Raw genomic sequence first — 21114 nt, 5'->3', positions numbered from 1 at the left:
TTCTTTATTTAATTTATTTATTTATTTATTTATTTATATACCCTCAGGGCCAAAAAGGCCTTATAGAGGGGAGAGGCATCATACACAAAACAAGACACTTATCAAAATAACATAAGATAATTACACGTGTGGCAAGTACATGACATTATTTGAAACATATATAAGTTATACACAAATAACACATGATACTACACAAATAAGTAATACAGTAACATGTAACAAATGTAATACAAAACAAGAAACATATGGTATAGGTAAAGTTGAAAAAGTTAACAAAAACAAATCGGTTGATGCATCCTTAAAAGTGGAAGTATCCCAGATGGTGACGATGTTACGGGGAAAAGAGTTCCACTCCTATGCTGTATGAATGAAAAAAGAACCGGAAAATTACTTTGTGTTAGTGAAATGAACCCGTACTCTTAGGGAGTGGTGACGCGATGGGAGGTGTAATCTGGTGATGAAAAGTAAGTGGACACCATTGGGTCGTTATGGTGATTCAGTTTGTGGAATAGAGATAAACGAATTACTTTTCTACGAGAAGAGAGCGGCGCTAATCCCAGATATCTTTTCATTGATGTGACACTTGCTGTTGGACAGTAGTTTGATAAAATAAAACGTGCTGCGCGGTTCTGGACAGATTCAAGTACCTTGATAAGGCTATCACTGCCAGGGCCGTAGACTGAGACCGCGTATTCCAGTTTGGGGGGCGAATAAGTAACCTATATAGATGTAACTTTGCACTTGATGATGCGTGATAGAAGAAGCGTCGAATAAAGCCAAGGGATGAATTAGTGGCATTTCATATCTGAGTAATGTGGGTTTTCCATGACAGGTTGGATGATATATGGACACCACGATACTTGAAAGATGTAAGAGACTCGAGTACATCGTTGTTAATAGTGTACATCGGATGGGGCAACGCGTCACGTGAACGAAAAAACCTTAAATGTTTACATTCATCTATGTTTAATTCCATTAACCACGTTGAGCACCACGATTGTAATGAGTTTAGGTCCGACTGAAGGAGATCAATGTCAGAAGGACTGGTTATAGCTCGATAAATTATACAATCGTCAGCGTAGAGTCGAATATAAAGTCAAATAGATTAGGACACAAGACGGTTCCCGTAAACTGGCTCATTCCAAGTGTGTTTGTTAATAAATTGTTGTACGCTGGTGACAGTAGACAATATGTGACACATTATTTATGCTTTGCACATTCTTGTCTTGTAACAGTTGCATCAAGTCCAGAATCAAATGCTTCGATTACAAGAATAAATAATTTGCAGCCGAAGCATATCTGCTAAAACCTGTATTTGCATTGAAAATGCCAAAAATTGCAGCTTTGTCTTTTATAATATATATTATATTGTTGTATCGCAATAATAATTGTACTTGTTGCAATAATTTCAGGCCCTGATACAGCATGCAAAATTTGTGTGCAAAAGTGTGGAAAAGGTGGAGCGTTTGCTTCCTCCTCTGTCTGCTGATGGCTCAAGGAGGTAGTGTCATTTATTCCTGTTTGAAGACTGCAAAATATGATTCACAACCAGGGTGTCCAACTGAATTTTTTTATTTATTTCTGGAACGGTTTGATGGAAAGGTTTCAGCTTTGGTTCTTGCGTTGGCCGCATATGTCAAATAACACATGCCAATGACCTGAATGAATGAAACGACCTTATTCTCCAGAATACAGACCTTGTTCAGTGCAACCAACCATGTTTGAGAAGGCTGTGGCTGAAGGAACAATTTTTGTTCCTTTTGTTATGTATTCTAGCATGATATATGTCCATGGCTGTGAAATAATTAGTTACAGATAAAATTGATTTTCTGTAATTAATTACTTTACCTAAATATACTTCAAAAACAAGTACATGTAGCTGTAATTTGATTACATTTTATCTGTAACTTGTACTTTCCGCTGCGGTTGTGTAAATTTCTGCCTGCAGTACTGTCTCTTTCCAAAGCCTGAAGCTTCCGTACTGCAATTGGATCTTGCATTTTTGTCCATATAGACTGGTCTGACACAGGTTTTAGCATTCATTTAAAACATGACATTTTCAATTCTTCGTGTGGACACTCATTGTACCCAACCAGTGATGGTGATTTTTAAATTTCATCTACTTTCATAAATTTGTTTTATAGTAGAATGTATTCACCACTTTAATGCTGTGTACCATGTAGTGACTAATTTAACATCAATCTTACATGTGCTTTCTTGCTTTTGTTCATGTGTTTTGTTTTCTGCATGTAAGCTTCAATGTTGACATAATACATTTGTGTCATCTAGTTCAGTGCATAAGTTATGAACTTCTGACATGGTTACATGAACACCGCATGAAGTAACTCGAGAGTGGCTTAATCACATTTAATGAGTAACAGTAACTAAATTACGTACATTTTGGTTTTAGTAACTTTTCCTGTAACTAAATTGCTTCCCGAGCCATATAAGTTATACAGCTGCCATAAATTTCCACTTCCACCAAATACTGCATGCTTTATTTTTTTTTTTGCTCCAGAAACAGAAAAGTTTCAGTTTGCTGTGGCTTGCCTGAAAATATATTTTATTTTCTTTATTTGTTTTTGCCCTGTTGAGAACATAATTAGCTTTTTTTCTCATTATTTTTTGTTATCAAACTATTTAGATATAAAGACTCTGAAAATGTTTCTGCTTCTTTTTCCAGCTGGAACAATGATCAAGTTGAGCAGCTTGCTACAGAAGTCAACCAAATCCTGTTCTACCTCGAGAAATGCTACCAGGTGAAACTCGCTGGCGAAATGGCACAGGTATTAACCGAGCATATTGGCCAACAGTGCTGGTTTCATTTTGGTGTATTTTGGGTATTAACAGTCTTTTTTTTTTCGTTGACTTTAAAACACCATGCAGAGAGTTGACGTCGTGACGTCGGCACTTCAGCAGCACCTTGAAGCATCGTTTCTGCGGAGCATCAACGCGGATGATCCGGCAGAGTTGTCGTCAGTGCTCCATGTGTGTGCCACAATTGACCGTGTCACGTCGATGGAAGAGTTGTTTCGAAAGAAAGTGGTGGCACCTGTGTTCCGAGATGTAAGGGGACACTTATTTCGTTGAGTAGAGTATTTGTGCAGGTGATGACTGTCCTGGGGGAGAAAAAATGTGAATATTTGTTCTATGTTTGTGCATAGGCTGTTCTCAGTATTTATGTCATTGTTGATTTCTGTCAAACTATATAGCGTGCATGCTCTAACGTGTCCATAAATTTTATTTAAAGCAAGCGATAAAAGAGAAATGAGCGCTACTTTTCAGCTACTTGACTAAGAAACAGATGCTACTAGTGAAGCAGTACCTGTTTCTTACTCAAGTAGCAGAAAAGTACCACTTGCTTTTCTTTTATCGCTCGCTTTAAATATAATTTCTGGACACACTGGAGCATACACCCTGTATAACATGTTGTATGGGGGGAAGGACAGGAATGGGCAGTGTACACAGTCCATGGCAGTGAACATTGTATTTTTTTAAGTCACATTGACTGTTCCGTTGAGGATTATGTCGTTTAGTGCCGCACTCTTCCTGTCACCAGTCATGATGTTTGTTGGCACCTACAATGTTAAGCAGATTCTATTTCCTGACGAGGTTACTTGTTTCAGCATTTTTCAGCTTGTCCGCTTATTGCACATAGAAGTTCAATTGCATTTTTCATTATGTATTTTGGTTTCTCAGTGATAAACATCTTGTAAGTCAAGAGCCTCTGTAGAAATAGAGCTTCTGCTAGTCAGTGGTTAGATAAATGCTCTTAGAACACGGTTATGCAAAGGTAATGACTTTCGTCAGTGCCATATTCACAGCCAGCAGAAATGTACCGTAATATCATGCGTATTAGCCACAGCTTATGCACGGTTTGTTTTTCTCACGGGTGCGCTGTGGCTTATCTGATTACGTTTTAACGAAAGGGCCGACAATGTCTCTGGAACAGCACCGCCCTTACAATGCACGTCCACATTCGAGTAGACTGGCCCTTCTAGTGCCTTCCCGCAAGCAGCTTTAACAAAAGTGGTGACAGTGATTCATGTGTTCTGGAAGTCCATTGACCCGTCGACCCATGAAAAACACTTAACAAGGGTACAATCCAATCTTGGTAGAACACTAGAACTGACCTCCTTTGTTGTACACCATGCCGACCCCCAAGTATGGACCACAGGGTTTATGGCCTTCTCTATGGTCTCCTTTGTCGCACAAATCACTCGCGTCATATTGCCCGCGGCTTATCTGCCCGAAAATTTTCAAAACATTCCTAAAAACGGGTTCTGTGGCTTATCTGCGGTGCGGCTTATACGCGTGAAATTCCTGTAACTGGATTTGGTTTTAATGCCCATCAGCAACGGTGCCTACTACAGGAAACTACAGGGACAGTGTTCAAAATCGAAGCAATATCTCTCTGCCAGCTTTGTCTTTTAGTGTTCTTCAGAACATATGTGCACAACCAGCGTGATTGTAACAGGTCAGTGAAATGATACTGATATGTTTATTGTGTCTCAACTGAGAATACAAAAAATACAAGACCACGAGGCCTGGCCTGTATGGGTTGCAGTTTGCCAGGATGCACTCCTGGGCTACTCTTTCGCACACATTCTAGCCTTCTCACTGCATATATGAGTATGCACTCTTAGTTTTATCATCATTGTTTTCTTTTTCAGATTGTATCAGAAAAAGTGATTCAGGAGTCCGGTTTGGAAGGAGTGTACAGTCAGGTGGTTCTCTTTGTCAGCACCAGGTGTCAAGGTCTTCTAAATGTTACTGTCAGTACACCAGGGTATGGAAACAGTATCTTCTTTCTGTCAACATGTCTTTCTGTCCTCCTGCATGGGGTGGGGGGTATTTACGTGAGTGTGTTAATTCTGCGAGTAAATTCTTAGTCTGCGATGAAATGGTTGCATACAATATTTTGTGTATGATATCAAATTGTTGATTAAAGAAGATGCCTGAGACAGGGACCGCCAATATTTTGAACACAGACCATTCTGCCACTGGGCCCAGTAGGAGAAAGGTACTGAAGGACTTTTTCAAAAATTTTAATTGCTGTTTATCACATGCAAGAAGCTCGTGTAATTCATTGAAAATCACTGAAATTATATCGCTGTGGCAGGTTTGCGTGTTAATTGACATTTAACACTTTTTCCTGATCCACAGAGTATAACGTACTTGTTTCATATTCTCTCCATAAAATCAACTGTTTGTTACGAAGGAATAAAAATCATTTGCTAAACAAAATGCAAGGCCATCCAAACAGCCATCTCTACAGCTCGTGGGTACAGCTGTTTCAGGGGTTTGTGTGAGGGCATGCACCCAAGCATCATACAACCTATACATTGAGCCTGAAGTTTTCGGGAAATATTTTAATATAAATTCGGGAGGCAAAAATCGGGTAAATAAACATGTGCTCTAAATTCATGCGACACAGGTGAAAACAATTCCAGTATGCTGAATTCGGGGAGAGACCAGGCTCATTTGCTCAAACTAACTGTACTGGTTTGGTACAAACAGTGACGTAACTGCATTTGCTACCAGACAAGTTAGTGTGCATTCCTACAGACGTCTCAGTGAGGGTAATTTGCAAGGTAAAAATGGGCTTTCACACTAAAGGGGCAACCTTCCATTGAGGGGTAAAAATTCGTGGAAGAATCGGGTTAAACCTTAAAACTTCAGGCTCTACCTATACAGAATATCAAGGGAAGTGCCTCAGGATGAGAGCCGCCGATATTTCAAACAGAGGCTCTTCTTCTCTGTTCGAAATGTCGGCGGCTCTCATCTTGAGGCACTTCGGTTCTGCGAAGAGGACGGTACCAGAGTTATGCACCAGCTAGTCAGCACCTTCTACGTACTCCTGTCAAGCACTTCGCTTCATATTTCCTTACGAGTTTGCTGGATTTCCTACCCTTTTACAACTGATACAGAAGCAATTCGCTTCATGTTTCCTTTCTGGTTTGCTGGACCTTTTACCCTTCTATAGCCAATACAGAAGCACCGCTAAACTGTGCTTGCTGAACAGCAGCTTGTAATTGAAAGCTAGATTCTCCAAGTTTCATTTATATTTATTCTCCACTGTTTCATTTATAGCGTCCGTCGACGGTGACGAACGAGGCTCGCGCCTGGCGCGTAAACGTGAGGCGCAGTTTTGCTTTGAGTTCAGTTGGGTTTTCTGCCTCTGACGAATGACAACTTTAAAGGTGGCGTCCTGACAAAAAACACAGTTGAACTGAAGAGGCAATCGGAATAATGGGTGCCTGAAATGCTTCGTTTATGCAGTATTTCATTTTGAAGCAGTTTGAAACATAAGAAAATGAATTTAATCGGATTTTGAAGCCGCCTGCACGCACCGGGTTGAATTCAGGGCACAGTGTGTGGACCGCGATCTACTACATTATAATGACCATGTCATAATCGGCAAACCCTATGAGGAGCCCGTCCGCACAATCCTCTAGGGGCGCTATTCATTGGCCCGCGAGATCTACATTTTGATTGGACAATGGAAATTTGAATTTTGAACACGCAGAAGCGGATATACAAGTACTGTAGCAGACGACAGCATCAGCGCCTATGAAAACGCGTAGAATGATGATGATAATCAACTTTAGAATGAAACATCTTCCATGGGATATCCACCGCTTGTACAAAAATACTAAGGTAAGCTGTATTGTAGAAGTTGAGGAAGCAATATCCGGGCCGATGAGTAGCGCCACCGCTAGCTTCCAAATGTGGCGCTGGGAAGGGATGCCTATGACATGATCGTTATAGTCTACTACGTCGTGGTGCAGACTGAACTTCGATCACTTCTGTCGGATTTCTCATTTCTGTGGCCTGGCTACGATAAGCGTTCGACTGGTGAGCAACAAGGGAAGCAGTGATGGATTTGTCCGGGGTTGACAAGGGGCAGCGACAGTGTTGCTCATCACATATGCATGTGTGAAACTTTTGCATGGGCAAACTTTTTCAATGTATTTATGTCTCGCTAATACGTGCACTTGCTTTTCGGACAAATATGCCGTGTAGACAGTGCAATAAGGTACCTAACCTAGAGATCGCAATGTATTTCTGTCTTGTTATTCTGGACCGCATCAGTATCGAGGGAACTTTGTCCATCAGTGAGCAAATATTTTCACTGCGTACAACAGAGGAACAGGGATCGGAACCGAAACTGAACCCGAACCGAAAACCGGAAAAAACCGTTATTTTCTGACGAACCCGAACCGAACCGAACCCGAACGATTTTTTTGCTTGTCCTGAGCCGAACCGGAACTGAACCGAAAAAAAATGATACGGTTACCGGTTCGGGAATCGGTTCAGAGGTGAATTAACTGTACTAATGACCGACCTTTTTTTTGCTCACCTGAACGGTTATCTCACACCTTTCTCTTACAATCGTGTACGATGAGCGTAAGCTTGCTTGCATGTAGCAAAATTACTGCCCGTGGACCGGTTAAACCGATGCCGAAAAAAGTAACTGTTCCAATCCCTGTAAATTCCCTGGCCGCTGACAGATTTTTTTTTGTCTGTGTATGTGCGGGGGTGGGGTGGGGGTTCTCCCTGAGCCGAACCCGAACCGAACCGAACCGATATACCTGAACCGGTTCAAGCTGATAATTTCGGTTCAGCGGAGCTAAACCCGAACCGAACCAGTATGCCTGAACCCGAACCCGAACCGGACCGAAAAAAATACCGGTTCCGATCCCTGCAGAGGAACAGCTTCTTTAGAGAACAAAGAAGGGCATAGGGTACTGAACAGCATGTTGTAGCCACAGGGCTGGCCATTTAACTTGTCTGAAGAATTAACAATTTAATTATATACAGTTCACAGGCACTCAAGATCGGCATCACAGGGGAGTGACTTTTCCGCGTTAAATGCCTTTCTCAGATTGGGGGGGGAATCTGATGTTTGCCTTCGGGTGTTATCCGCTGTTTTTGTTCCTCCATCCTGTCTATTAGGTTCTTTCCTTTCCCGTCATTCTCCTTTTTTTTTATTTTATGTGACCTACCAGCGCTAATCCCCGAAGACATAGACAGTGGTGACGCACATGGGTGTGTTTCTGGGAACGTAAGTGATCCATTCTTTCACGTGTTACACTTGGCGACGTCACTCGAGGATTTCATAGTGAATGGAATTCGGGGACAAATCGGGTTTAATTCGAATTTGTCGGAGGTCAGTTCAGGGGGAAATAACTGGGCGGAATCGGGTTTAACCCGAAAAAGTCACTCCCTACTTATGAGGCACAGTAAACAGCGCTTAATGTTTTAGGAAATGGCGACCAGCACCACCCACTCTATGTTGTCGAGATTTTCTCTGCTTCAAGTTGCACATCGTTTATGCATATGAACAAACCCTGATTACTGCATTTCTTTCTCGATAAGTTCCTTTTGTTTTCAACTATTACTCAATAATATGACGAAGGACAGTACAAGTAAAGACAAACAACGACTGCACTGATTTTAACTTGTTCAATTTGACATAATTTATGTGTGGGCTCATATGCGATTGTTGAATGGAGCTAAAAGTACCGTATTTTCACGCGTATTAGCCGCACCGCAGATAAGCCGCAGGACTCGTTTTTAGATACATTTTGAAAATGTTTTTGCAGATAAGCCGCACTCGCAGATAAGCCGCGGGTAATACGACGCGACTGCTTTGTGCGCTAAACCAGTGATGCACATAAAAAATCAACAGAGACGCTCAACGCTTGTCAGCGCCGTACTCCCTGCCAGCTGCCCTGTTCCCGTACTTGTCCGCGAAGTCGACGACTTTTACTTTGAAGCCGCTTTCGTGGCTGTGCCTCAGCGTTGGAGCCATGCCTCACCTCTAACTGCCGTGCCCGTGTCCACGAATGCTGCTGTTCTCGTCAAATGAGAACTGACGCTTAGCTGACCACGTTTTATCCCGATGTCAGGTGTATTGAACCCTTCCTGTGCGTCTGCCGACAAAGGAGACCGTAGGGAAGGCCATAAACCCTGTCCACATTCCGGTGTCGGCATGATGTATAACAAAGGAGGTCAGTTCTAGTGTTCTACTAAGATCGGATTCTGCCCTTGTTGCGTTTTTTTCGTGGATTGACGGGTTCGTTCACTCGGATGTGGAGTGGACCCGCCCCTGTTCGGTATTGTTCGTGCACTGGCAGGGCGGTCCTGTTCCGAAAAACATGAGGCACTGTCGGCCCTTTCTTGTAACCCGGGGTATGGGGAAAGTACCAGGGAAAAATAGTCACCAGATAAGCCGCACCCACGGATAAGCCGCAGAGCGTCCGCGAAAAAAAATAAATCGCGCATAAGCCGCGGCTAATACGCGTGAAAATACGGTACAAATGCAGCCAGCCACTCCTCGACAAATCCGGTACTGCATCCCTCCTTGGTCGAGTACTTACCAGAGTCAGGCCAGAGACATGAGAGAGTGGTTAGAACTGATGAGGACTGGTACACAGTCATATGTGACAAAGTGAAATGCACATTTATTTTATTGGACGTAACTGTGTAGGCATCAGTGGCCTCTTTAGGATCGTGACACACACACTGACTCAGTGACCTCAACAGTAATGCCCTTGATCATTTATTGCTACTTGCAGAATGGGTGACACATCCACTGTCAGTGGGTACGACTTCCTCAGCCATGCAGTATGGCCAGAGCTGGCAATGCTTCTGGAGACAAGAGCCCCTTTGGTCTTCGCTGCAGGGAACCCTGACCAGTTTCATGCACGTTATTCCTCTACAATGGAGTTCCTGGACCGATTTGAGCTCGCATGCCGCACTGCTGAGGTGTTAATCCGGTTGCGGAACCAGCCGTCCTATCAGACATTTTTGGCAAAGTGGAACTTGCCTGTGTACTTTCAGCTGAGGTACGCAAAATAGCTGCAAGAGCAGGCAAAGTGGCAATGGACTATGGCTCTTTTTATGTTATAGAACTCTCATTTGTTACTGTGCAGGTTCCAAGATATTGCATCTCAGTTAGAAGCATGCCTTCTTCAGCCGTTGCAGTGCAGTAAGGGTAAGCCAATGTTCTTGGGTGTGTCTCCTAATTTCTGTGACGTATGAGCAGCATTAGTCCTGCGCCTCCTGCCTAACTGGTGAACGATATATGCACATGCTGTAATTGTCTCATTGTCACGTGCAGCTGGTTCACAGTTCCACACAAGCTGCTATGAAGTCTTGTGGGAGCAGCTTCAACGCTGTTGGAACCCGAATGTGTTCCTCACTCCATTAGCGCATCGCTTCTGGAAGCTCACGCTTCAGCTTCTGAGCAGGCATCGACAATGGTTGACTGAGTTCCTGCGTGACGAAGGCGGAGGGGATAAACAGGTAAGAGCCACTGGAGCTATTTTTGCTACATTCTTTGTGCACATTGCTAGATTTGGGACAACTTTATGTCAGGAACAACTCAGTACTTTACACACACACACAAAAAAAAAAGAGAGAGAGAAAGGAACAGCTGCAGTACGGTCACATCAGCATGCTGCGAAAATGTGTTGTCACCTTTGTTACATCCGCCCGTCACTTGTGATCGTTGGCTAGTTGCACGGCATGACCAGCGAGTGGATAAAAGTATCTGCTCGGTGGTGATAGTGTCGTAGTCATTCTGCAGACTGGGACATGGTGGGTTCGAGTCCTACCACCGGCTGAGGTTTGTCCTGGGTTTCCCAGCAATCTTTTCAAGCAAATGTTGCGCGGTTACTCCTGAAGTCTCCCCAGCACACATACTAACCCCCTTCCACTCCCTCCTCCTGCTGTCCTGTCTCCATCTGTCCGTGTCTGTACGACGCTTATGGCCACTTTCGCAGGACTAAACTTTAATAAAAAAATGCAGATCATGGCATTACTACTACTCTACTCGTTTGGGCATTTTTGGTGCTTTGCTTACCTTCTCCTTCTCCCTTTGCATTTGCAAATGGCAATGCAATTTTGAGGCTCACTTTTGGGCACTTCAGAAGCAGAAAAACGTGTAATTCATAATTAAGTTGGTCGTATCAGAGCACCTTATTTCCTGAATTGCTTCCGTTGGTGCTTTGCAGTAGAACAAAAGAATAACTGTTTGCAACTCGCAACAGAACTTCTTCAAGACCCTGGAGGGTATTTTCGCTTCTTCTTGCATGATTGCAAGACATTAGGGATGTGCGAATATTCGAGTTCTCAAATTGAAATCGTAAATCAATCACTCGAGGTATTCGATTCGTGAATCGAATATCTAACATTAGGTTTTTCCAAATATTTAACTGTTCCACGAATGTGAACAATACCACCCCAAAAGTGGACTCCACCTGACATTTCCCTGCATGAGGTGAAGTCTGCTTCACGAAATCGCTAGTGCCGCAGGACCAACACAACACAGGCGGACCATTATTGTTTAATGTGAGATAACGTTAGCCCAAGTTCATTGTGTATACTTCGCCTGAGAACGGGGCGGCACCCCTCCCACTTTAGCGGCACCGGCAGGGAATTTTGACATTCGTTACATTCAAAATTTCAGCAATCCAACATCCCCAGGCGAGACATACACACTAAAGCAAAGAAGCTAAAGGATTTTCATCTCGAAGCTGAGGCAGGATGCCAATTTGTTTTTTTCACAAGTGACCTGTGGATGTTCAGAAACTATTACAATGTCATCTGTGTAGCATCCACTGCATGGCATCAAATTTTGAAATCAAGATAATTGCCCAAGTAAATGTAGATGCAGCTGAAAAGCTGGAAACACTATCATGTAAAGTTAAAGAATAGGAGCTTCCCACAGTAGATTTAGATGTCTCGCTTGCGACAGTTAATGACAGAAAAATTACACTAAAGCGATGGGCTACAAATTGCAAACTTTTATTGCAAAGGGCACGTATTGTAAAATTTACACAAATATTTGATATTCGATTTGCTATTCGGCATTTTTTTCCCCATTGAATTTGACATCAGATATTCGGATTCGCGCACCTCTACTAAATACATCGCACTCAGTGGCTCCTCTTGCCATCACGTGTTCACTTGATCTATTCACCCTAGAATCTGCTCTTTCATATGATTTTGACACTGTTTCGCATCAATTGCCATCAAACGCAATTTTTATCCTCTTGTTGGCCTCTGTTTTTCATTTGTCAAAGTTTAATAATATACTATGCTTTGATATTCTTTTGAGCGATAAGAAATTCCAGGTGAATAAGAGCCTTGTCAATCCCAGAACAAGGTTACCATGAGCTTGCCTGCTGAAGAAAGCGTTTCTGCTTTTCTTGGAGGATGAGGGCCCACATATTTCCACTTCATATACTTGTTCTTTTTCAATTCAGATGTAAAGTGGTGGACCACGCCACATCAAAGGTCACATCAGAGATTAAAAATTTGTTTTCTTCTTTTCAAAACTGTTTTCAAGAAGCATTCAAAACTTTCCAAGGAACAGAGGCCTGTGCAGCTGACATCTGCAAACCTAAGTTTCAGTCCTCCAGAAAGTAGCAAAACCACCTTTTAATATAATTCTGCTATAGTACACTGAAACTGAACTCTCTCTCTCTTTCTCATGTAAGTGAGCCTGTCCGCTGTATTCTGGCTCAGCCCTGAGGGATCCCAGCGCTTTGAGGGACCCTTCCAGTAGCTTGGGCAACGCATTGTGCACGCGCAGCGAGTGCGTGCCCAATGCATTGCCAAAGCTACTGGAAGGGTCCCTCGAAGCGCAGGGATCCCTCAGAGCGAAGCGAGAATACAACGGTGTGCAAGTGTGTTACAGCACGGCACACTCTTGTTTTCGTTTGCCTCAAACTGCAGAACAAAGAGCAATGCAGGACAATATACAGAACCGGTCAACTAAACCATACTAAGGCATACTGCCTAAATACTGGACCGTTCTATGACTTTTAGGGGTGTAGTGCAACCGTTGCTACTAGGGTTTGTGACAGTAAGGTGTGACTTTCTCCTTTGCAGGGTGAAAAAGGAAAAGAAGCATCCCCAGTACCTGAGAGCACAGACAGTTTCACTGCTCCAAGGCAAGCAAACAACGAAGCATCAGAAACTGTTTTATTGGTGCTGCTTTCTTGTGACACCGACCTACTAGTCGAGAAGGTATGAAATAAGCTGTTGAATTTGCACTTCTTAGCAGAGTCCATTACTACATACAGTAAACCCCCGATAACTCGAAGTCGTAAAAACCGGAAAAAATTTCGAGATAAGCGGGGTTTCGAGTTAAGCGAACAGCGAAAATTATGTGGCCACGATTTTACCACAATGCGCTATGTTATGAAACGTAAAAAAAAAAAGCGTTCCTACAGTAATAGGGCTCGTAAACAATTCCGAAGCCATTTATTTTTCAACATCATCTGAGACTGAATAACTCCGTAATAGCAATCTGCTTGGCATTTGCGTCTGTGAACAAGAAAGCATCTTCAAGCGCTTCAATGCAACGCATGAGACGCTCCTCCCGGCACGTCACTACCGCGGCCACTCTCGACGATTTCTGTATCACTCAGTTCACCGCTACTGGAACATCGCCGTCGTAAAGCGCATAGTCCTCGATGTTGAAGTCCTAAGTCACTCTCCCCAAAACATGTGAGGCGCATCATGTCGTTGCACAATTCATCACAGCCACTGAAGTGGTCTGCTGGCTCCGGTACGGCGGTGGAAGACCGGAAACCCGCATGAATGAAACAGTTCATGCTACTGGCTTGATGAACTTGCTACCAGGCCTTTGATAAGTGCCACCTTCCGCTCCAAAGTCAGGGACTTTCATGTGCGTTGTTCATCCATCATGGCGCCGCGAAGAACAAAACGAGAGATACTCGGACGAATGCAAAGGAGGAGGAGGAGGAGTGACATTGGGTGGAAAGGGGAGTGCTGTCTGCCTGCCACAGCTAGCGGCGCGTGAGGCGTGAGTCACTAGGACTGAAAGGCTTTGACCTTGACCTAGCCTGGGGGGACCGAAGAATGTACGTTATCAGCCGTAGGTACGCAGACCTACCCGTGATGGGATTTCGAGATATCCGTACTCGGGCAAAAAAAGCTTAGACTTAAAAGGGCAAATATATATAGGAAACATTGGGACATGGATCGGGACGCAAAAAATATTCGAGATAACCGATATTTCGAGATAAGCGAGTTCGAGTTAACGAGGGTTTACTGTACGTATTATATTTTAGTTGATACCATTCACCATCATTCCTGAGTAACTAACCTAACACACTGAGGTAAAAGTACTCAGGCATACTTCAAGTACCCAACACCACAAATATCGACGGCAGAAAAAAATTTTATAGTATCCTCAATGAGAACTGTACAGTCATTATCGGTACGACAGCCATCACTCCTATCAGAAGGTTATGCTATTATTTGATACAGAAATAATTAGGGGTATGCGAATCCGAATATTTTAAGTCTAATTGAATATTGAATCGAATGGGGGAAAAAATTCCAAATACCGAATCGAATATCGAATATTCGTGCAAAATTTACAATATGTGACTTTCGCACTAAAAGTTTCCATGTTGTTGCTCAGGGCTTTTGTGTAATTTTTCTGACATTAACTGTCACAAGAGAGACATGCAATTCTTCTGTTTAAGCCCCTACTCTTTAATTTTACATGAGAGTGCTTCCTGCTTTTCAGGTGAGCCTACACTTACTGCAGTACTGGAGTGGTTACCTTCATTTCAAAATTTTATGTCAGGTAGTAGCATGTTATACGGATGAGGCTGTAATTGTTTCAGACAACCACAGGCCATTTGTGAAACAAACGAATTGGCATCCTGCCTCAGCTTTGCCATGAACACCATTTAGTTTCTTTGCACTGACCCTAGGAAGTTGCACTACTGAAATTTTAGGCATAAAGGACATCTTTAAGACACCCTTCTTGTTCGTGGGCTGTAGTCATTATTCAAGAGTCCTAACTTTTTAAAGGCAACCTCACAGACATCAAATCAAAGTCCCTCGTCGGCACCGCTAAACTGCATGTGGGAGGAGCGTGCCACCCCTTTCACAGACGATGTCTACAAAACTAACTTTGGATAACGTTATCTTAAACTAAACACCGTCCCGCCTGTGTTGGTCCTGCAGCAAGGGCAATTTCGTAAAGCAGGCTTCACCTCATGCACGGAAGCATCAGGTGAAGCCCACTTGCGGGTTGTGTCCTTCATATTCGTGGAATAGTCGAATATCCGAAAAATCAAATATTGGATATTCGATTCGCGAATCGAATAGTTCAAGCGTTTGATATTCGATTCGAATTCGAGAACTTGAATATTCGCACACCCCTAGAAATAATACTATTCAAGCACACCTCAAGTTTTCCATTGATCAGATAAAAGGAGCTGTGTGAATATTCGAAATTTCGAATATGAAACGAATATCTGATGCTATTCGAATGCTCTTTTCAGTATTCGAAATTTTCGAATATTTTTCGAATAGTACTGAAGCGAGGTATCGCTATCGCCATTCTGCAAGTGGGCTTCGCCTCATTACATTTAAGAGTTAAGTGAACCCCACTTCACGTTACTGTATGCGACTAGTTCATGGCAAGTGTGTGTGTGTGCGTGTTCATGACAAAAATATCGGCGATGGTCGAGCGGTATGTTAGGATCATCTGGTGTGGAATGGCCCATCTACGACATTGCTCTAAAGTGCACATTAAAGGCAAGATGGATATAAAGAGTTGTAACAGTTATTTTGCTTTGATATTTTGTACTAATAATTTTTAGGATAATGCTCTCTGCATAACTGTAGCAGTAGAGTGCACACAACACAGTTCTGCGCCCATATACCGGGTGTTTCACGAAGGTCGTTCTGCTGAATAATTCATAAACAGGTGACATTATCAAAAAGCTTTCTTTCAGTCATCATCCCTGAGACATTGTCCATGAACTGAACTGAGTTGTGTGGCTCATTTGCATATGCTCAGTAATTTTATAAAACTCCTAACTTTTACATTTTACTTCTGATGCTTTCAGAACCTCTGTTTTACCGATCGGGACCTTCAGCAAAAAATATTCCTGGAAAAAATCTACGTCAAAACTTAGTGATTTTTTCAACTAATTAATTGGTTCTGGTTTACGTATTTCTGTGTGGAGCAGTGTACCAATGCGCTCTTTCGCTCAGCCGTCCGGCTGCCAATTATGTGTTCATCTGCCTTATTCACATGCGGGGGGTGACGGAAGATAAAGAACAGACAGAAGAGACGCTTCGGTGCATTCTTCGTCATCATCATGATAAGGGCACTCCCTGTGGTGGTTCCTTATCTTCTGTCACTCCCATGTGTAAACCAGGCGAATGCACATGTAATTTGCAGCTGGATAGCTGAGCAAAAGAGCACATTGGTACACTGCTCCACGTAACCGGGTCAGTTTGGTTATTTCGAGTCAGGAGGTCATTTAGATCCACTTTCATTTGCCTTCTGTTTGTTTTAGTGCACTGTTATCCAGACACATGTTGTTCACCAGCACTTCTAAGTAGGGCTCCCAGTTTTCGGTGATCATGATTATTGAGAACTCCGTAAACACTGCAAGAATGAACGCAAAACCAAATTTCTGTAGTATAAAGTTGATTGGGCTTATAGCATCATAAGATAACAAGATAGCCTCTCTTTGCCACCTATCTTCACCCTACATCGTAATACCTTGGAAAATATGATCACCGAAAACCATAAGCCCTACTAAATAGTCTCAGTAATAGGCTTAAGTAGTCTCAGGTACGTAACAGTAACAAGGTACACTGTGACCGTGTGCGTATCAAGGTCTTGTAAAATTTTTTTTACCTTTTTTTTTTCGTGTTTTTCTATTGCAGGTGATGTACCTGTTCACCAGCATAATCAAACCAAAGCTTCAACGTCAAGGTTTCACATGTTTCAATGCACTAGAAGGTAACATGCTGCATCGATATGACCTTCTTGCGGAACATTTTCTTGCTGCCTAAATAAGTACCAAACACTCTAAAGTACTTTCAGTCTGTTCACGAGTAATGAATATGTAGCCATTCTGGTGAGCTAGAACTCATCAGGGTTCTCAAACGCCATTGGAATCCCTTCCCATGCTTTAGCACATGCCAAAGAAGCCAATACCAGTGATGTGAGAAATGCTGTGGAATATCATTAGGCCCTTGTATTTTAGGGTTAAACCTGGTAAAACCTGTTTTTAACCCCTGATATGCATCATTATCACTTAGGGTAAAAACCGAATCCTACCACCGGCTGTGCTGTCTGAGGTTTTCCCTCGGTTTTCCAAAGACTTTCGAGAATGTCGGCACAGTTCCCCCTGCAGTTGGCCCAGGATGTATACTGACCCCCCTTCTCTCCCACTCCTTCCTGCTGTCATCTCTCAATCTATCCACATCTGTATGCTGCTCATAGCCACAGTTGCTTCGCTGTGCTAACATGAAAAAAAAAATCGCATTTTCTTGCTTTTTCTGAGCAAGTTAGGTATATCCCTTTTGGAAGGCCTCGCATAACATGTAAACTGAGGAGTGAATGTTGATGAGCTTGTTCTTGCTGAAATATCATGGCAACGACGACTATCAGTGTTATACTAATTTATGTAACACCACCAGTTCTTGTACAGTAACGTAGAATGAAATTGCTACTACATTTTACAGAGAGTATATCAGAATGCAGCATCGCCCTAAAGGAACTAGAGCCAAATATCTCAAAGCGAATTGTGAATGATACAGCCAGAACTTGTTGTTCCCACTTGAAGCTTGTCAACGACATTCCACGACTCTATCGACGGACAAATAAAGAGGTGGGTGTGCTGACTTTCACCGTGATTTATGTGACTTGGTTATGTGTAGTGATACTACTTGTTGTACTTTTCATCCGTGTATTTATTAGAGTTTTTAAGGAGCCTTTTTAAAAATGGAACTAGTATACGGAATCATCCCGACGTTTGTTAGAGAATTGGAGAGTTTGTTGGAGAAGAGAGCAATACACTGACAAAAAATGAAAAGACTGACTGGGAACACTGAACAAAACCTGTTTTGTTTGGGCATATTGTCACGTATCGTCTTTGGGGCGATCACACGCAACAACAACCAGGGTGCCGGAGTGAACTGAAAACCAAAACCAAAAAATACCGCTATTTTGGTGGAAACCGTAACAGAATCGAACCCGTATACGGTTTTTTCGCTCTGGACTGAAACCAAAAAAATAATTTAACGGTTTTCGGTCCAAGAAAAAACTTCGCCGGTTTGGACTACGAATAGGCGAATGAGACTGACGTCGTGTGTTCTGAAGTCATATCACGGATACTTTACGAGGGATACGGTTACGGTGGAATGTATGTCGATATACGAATGGACGTCGTCCTTCCAATGGACGTTCCACGTCGAGAAAGCCTCTTTGAACAGACAGTCTTTCTTTGTTTCAGGATTGTTTCTCTTTGAAAGTTCTTAACTGGAGCCAGGAGCTACTTCTCAGCTGCCTATTAATATGAAACGCAATGTATGCAGGATAACCGGGTTTACATTTTGCAACATTGATTTTTTTTTCTGGAAATGCATATGCCCACTAGGTGTGGAACCGGTTAAAACCGATATGAGCCATTATTTTTTTGCTCCGGAGCAGAACCGGTACCGAACCGTTTATGATAAAACCGGAACGAAAAACGTTTCAGTTCGACACCCTGACAACAATAACAGGCAACGAGGCGTCGAACCACGGGCTGCGGCCCGCGACACGTCGCGCTACACACAACACGCAACACACAACAGCGGAACTGCAGTTCCGCTGTTGTGTGTTTCTACCGTTGTGTCTCCGTCATCTCTTTGGCTGCAAGATTTTACTCATGACTAGACAGACGTACGGCAAACGTCAGACCTGAGGTCGCTCTGCTACCACTGTGAAGAAGCCACCCGGGTCTGCCACCGTTTCCCGTACCGACGACTGGGTCTACCCGGATTTTCACCTGACGCCTCCCGCCTTCAGCGCGTAGTCACCCCGCTGCAATTTAAGACACTCTAGGGCAGCAGCATGCTTCTGCTGACTCACGACGCGACCAGTCTCCGAGCTCGACGAACAGCAATACAGACCGCTGCGACGCTCAAAACCTTACCAGTGACCTGCAAATACTCATCGACAACCACGAGACAACTGCATTAATCAATGACGGCGCCGACGACAATGTTAAAGACGACGACGTTGGCTACGAGGCTTCGCAGGGTGCAAACGAAATGCGATGAGCCGACACAGGTTCTGGCATCGGGACAATGCCACGTATCGTCTTTGGGGCGACCACACGCAACAACAGGCAACGCGGCGTCGAACGACGGGCTGCGGCCCGCGACACGTCGTGCTACATGGCAGGCGATCCTTCTGGAAGCATCTGCTCCTTCGCTCACATGAATCTCAAGGACGGGCCGACAACCTTGGAGAGGCTTCTGTATTTCCTTCTCTCCACCGACGCGCGCTTTCTATAATGTTCGCCGCTGTGCATAAAAGCTTGCGAGCTCCCAGTCGGAGCGTTATTCTTTTACCTTAGTTCTGTCTAAGAGCTATCACTCTGATGTTAACCAACTAAGCAGCTGAATAAAGTGTTCGCCGATTATTCGCCGTCTCGCTCGTCCGTTTTTCATCCGTGACATATCTGGTGGAGGTGCGGGGCAATCCCTGCTCAACGGCCTGGAAGAACAGCAACGACTGAGTCGAAGAAAGCGTGGTCTACCTGCGGAATTCGGCCATTGGGAACCCCAACCTGCAAGGAGATGAATGTGACAGCCACCATCGGCAGCGCGGCACGCCAACAGCTGGGCGCATTCGCGACCCGCCCAACCTGCACCACTCAGCTACCAGCCACGCGCACAAGGAACTCGCTAGACAGACGTACGGCAAACGTCAGACTTGAGGCCGCTCTGCTACCACTGTGAAGGAGCCACCCGGGTCTACCACCGTTTCCCGTACCGACGACTGGGTCTACCCGGATTTTCACCTGACGCCTCCCGCCTTCAGCATGTAGTCACCCCGCTGCAATTGAAGACACTCTAGGGCAGCAGCATGCTTCTGCTGACTCACGACACGACCAGTCTCCGAGCTCGACGAACAGCAATACAGACCGCTGCGACGCTCAAAACCTTACCAGTGACCTGCAAATACTCATCGACAACCACGAGACAACTGCATTAATCAATGACGGCGCCGACGACAATGTTAAAGACGACGACGTTGGCTACGAGGCTTCGCAGGGTGCAAGTCCGGGTAGAAGTCCACTCTTTGTACGTGTGTTTGACCCCTGCGAGTGCTGCCCAATAGGGGTGCGAGAAAAAAAATTGCGCGCCCTGTGGGACCAAAATGAGCAAACACTTTATTGCATATCCTGAAAGAGCTATGTCTCAGCTATGTTAGTACAAAATATCGGAAAATTTTAAGATGTCCTTTTTGGGTAAAAACTGCCGCGAAAATGAGAATTTTCCCCTACCCCTCCGTGTTCACGGCATTGTTACGGGATAATGGCGGAAGATAAAGCAATGTATTTAATGTCAAACGAAAGAGCAAAGAACGATCTTTCTGCTCATGTGAAGAACATCACAGTCTGAGATCCAGGGCCTCGGCCATGACCTTCCAAACGTGCGGTAAAAAGGCTCTCTGTTGCGTTTTTTGGGATTTTTTTCGTATACTTTTCTCTTGACCATATAAATTTAATAGCCCACGGTGGAACGTGCACCATCCACTCTGTCAGCAAAAAAAATTTTGTTAAATGGGACATCTCGTTCAAGAGATACAAGGTCACAAAGTTGGAAAAAATTTAAGCCGCGAAATCGCGCCGGTTGCTTCAAAGCGCCGTGGACGGAGAAGAAAATATCGCACAGACCTGCGGTCAGGCACCTTTTGCTTCTCTGTATGGGTGGGATAACATATATTTTTTTCTAGAGAAATAAAAATGTGACCGGCGGGCATCATTCGATTATAAATGAAACAACCCGCCTGCAACTGACTAACAGCCCACGAAAGCCAATCTTGGAATTCCATTTGTGCTTTGACGTGACTTTGTTCAAACGTAAATGCTGCGTGGCCTACTTTAGTGCACATTGCCCAATTGTGCATTGAATCGCTTTCACTTCTTTCGATCAGATATCTTCATATTGCTGACAGATATGCATTCTGCGTAAAGGACCTTTGGTTGGAATATTGAAGGAGTGCTGCAATTTTTCGTATTTATTTGTTTCTTC

At 43.7% G+C, this 21114-nt stretch overlaps 1 protein-coding gene across 1 annotated transcript in view; it reads left to right on the top strand.

Moving 5' to 3' along the window:
- Positions 1-21114, top strand: part of LOC135396707 (conserved oligomeric Golgi complex subunit 2-like) — a 31066-nt gene that overhangs the window by 4564 nt on the left and 5388 nt on the right. Inside the window, exons 5-14 of the mRNA XM_064627835.1 lie at positions 1413-1501; positions 2684-2786; positions 2887-3066; positions 4674-4789; positions 9585-9854; positions 9942-10003; positions 10130-10314; positions 12907-13044; positions 16747-16822; positions 17551-17696. Coding sequence (XP_064483905.1) covers positions 1413-1501; positions 2684-2786; positions 2887-3066; positions 4674-4789; positions 9585-9854; positions 9942-10003; positions 10130-10314; positions 12907-13044; positions 16747-16822; positions 17551-17696 — 1365 coding nt within the window. The remainder of the gene's footprint in view (positions 1-1412; positions 1502-2683; positions 2787-2886; positions 3067-4673; positions 4790-9584; positions 9855-9941; positions 10004-10129; positions 10315-12906; positions 13045-16746; positions 16823-17550; positions 17697-21114) is intronic.

Source organism: Ornithodoros turicata, chromosome 6 (assembly GCF_037126465.1).
Source record: "Ornithodoros turicata isolate Travis chromosome 6, ASM3712646v1, whole genome shotgun sequence".
In the NCBI taxonomy this organism is placed as follows: Eukaryota; Metazoa; Arthropoda; class Arachnida; order Ixodida; family Argasidae; genus Ornithodoros; species Ornithodoros turicata.
This window is presented reverse-complemented; position numbering and strand designations above follow the sequence as displayed.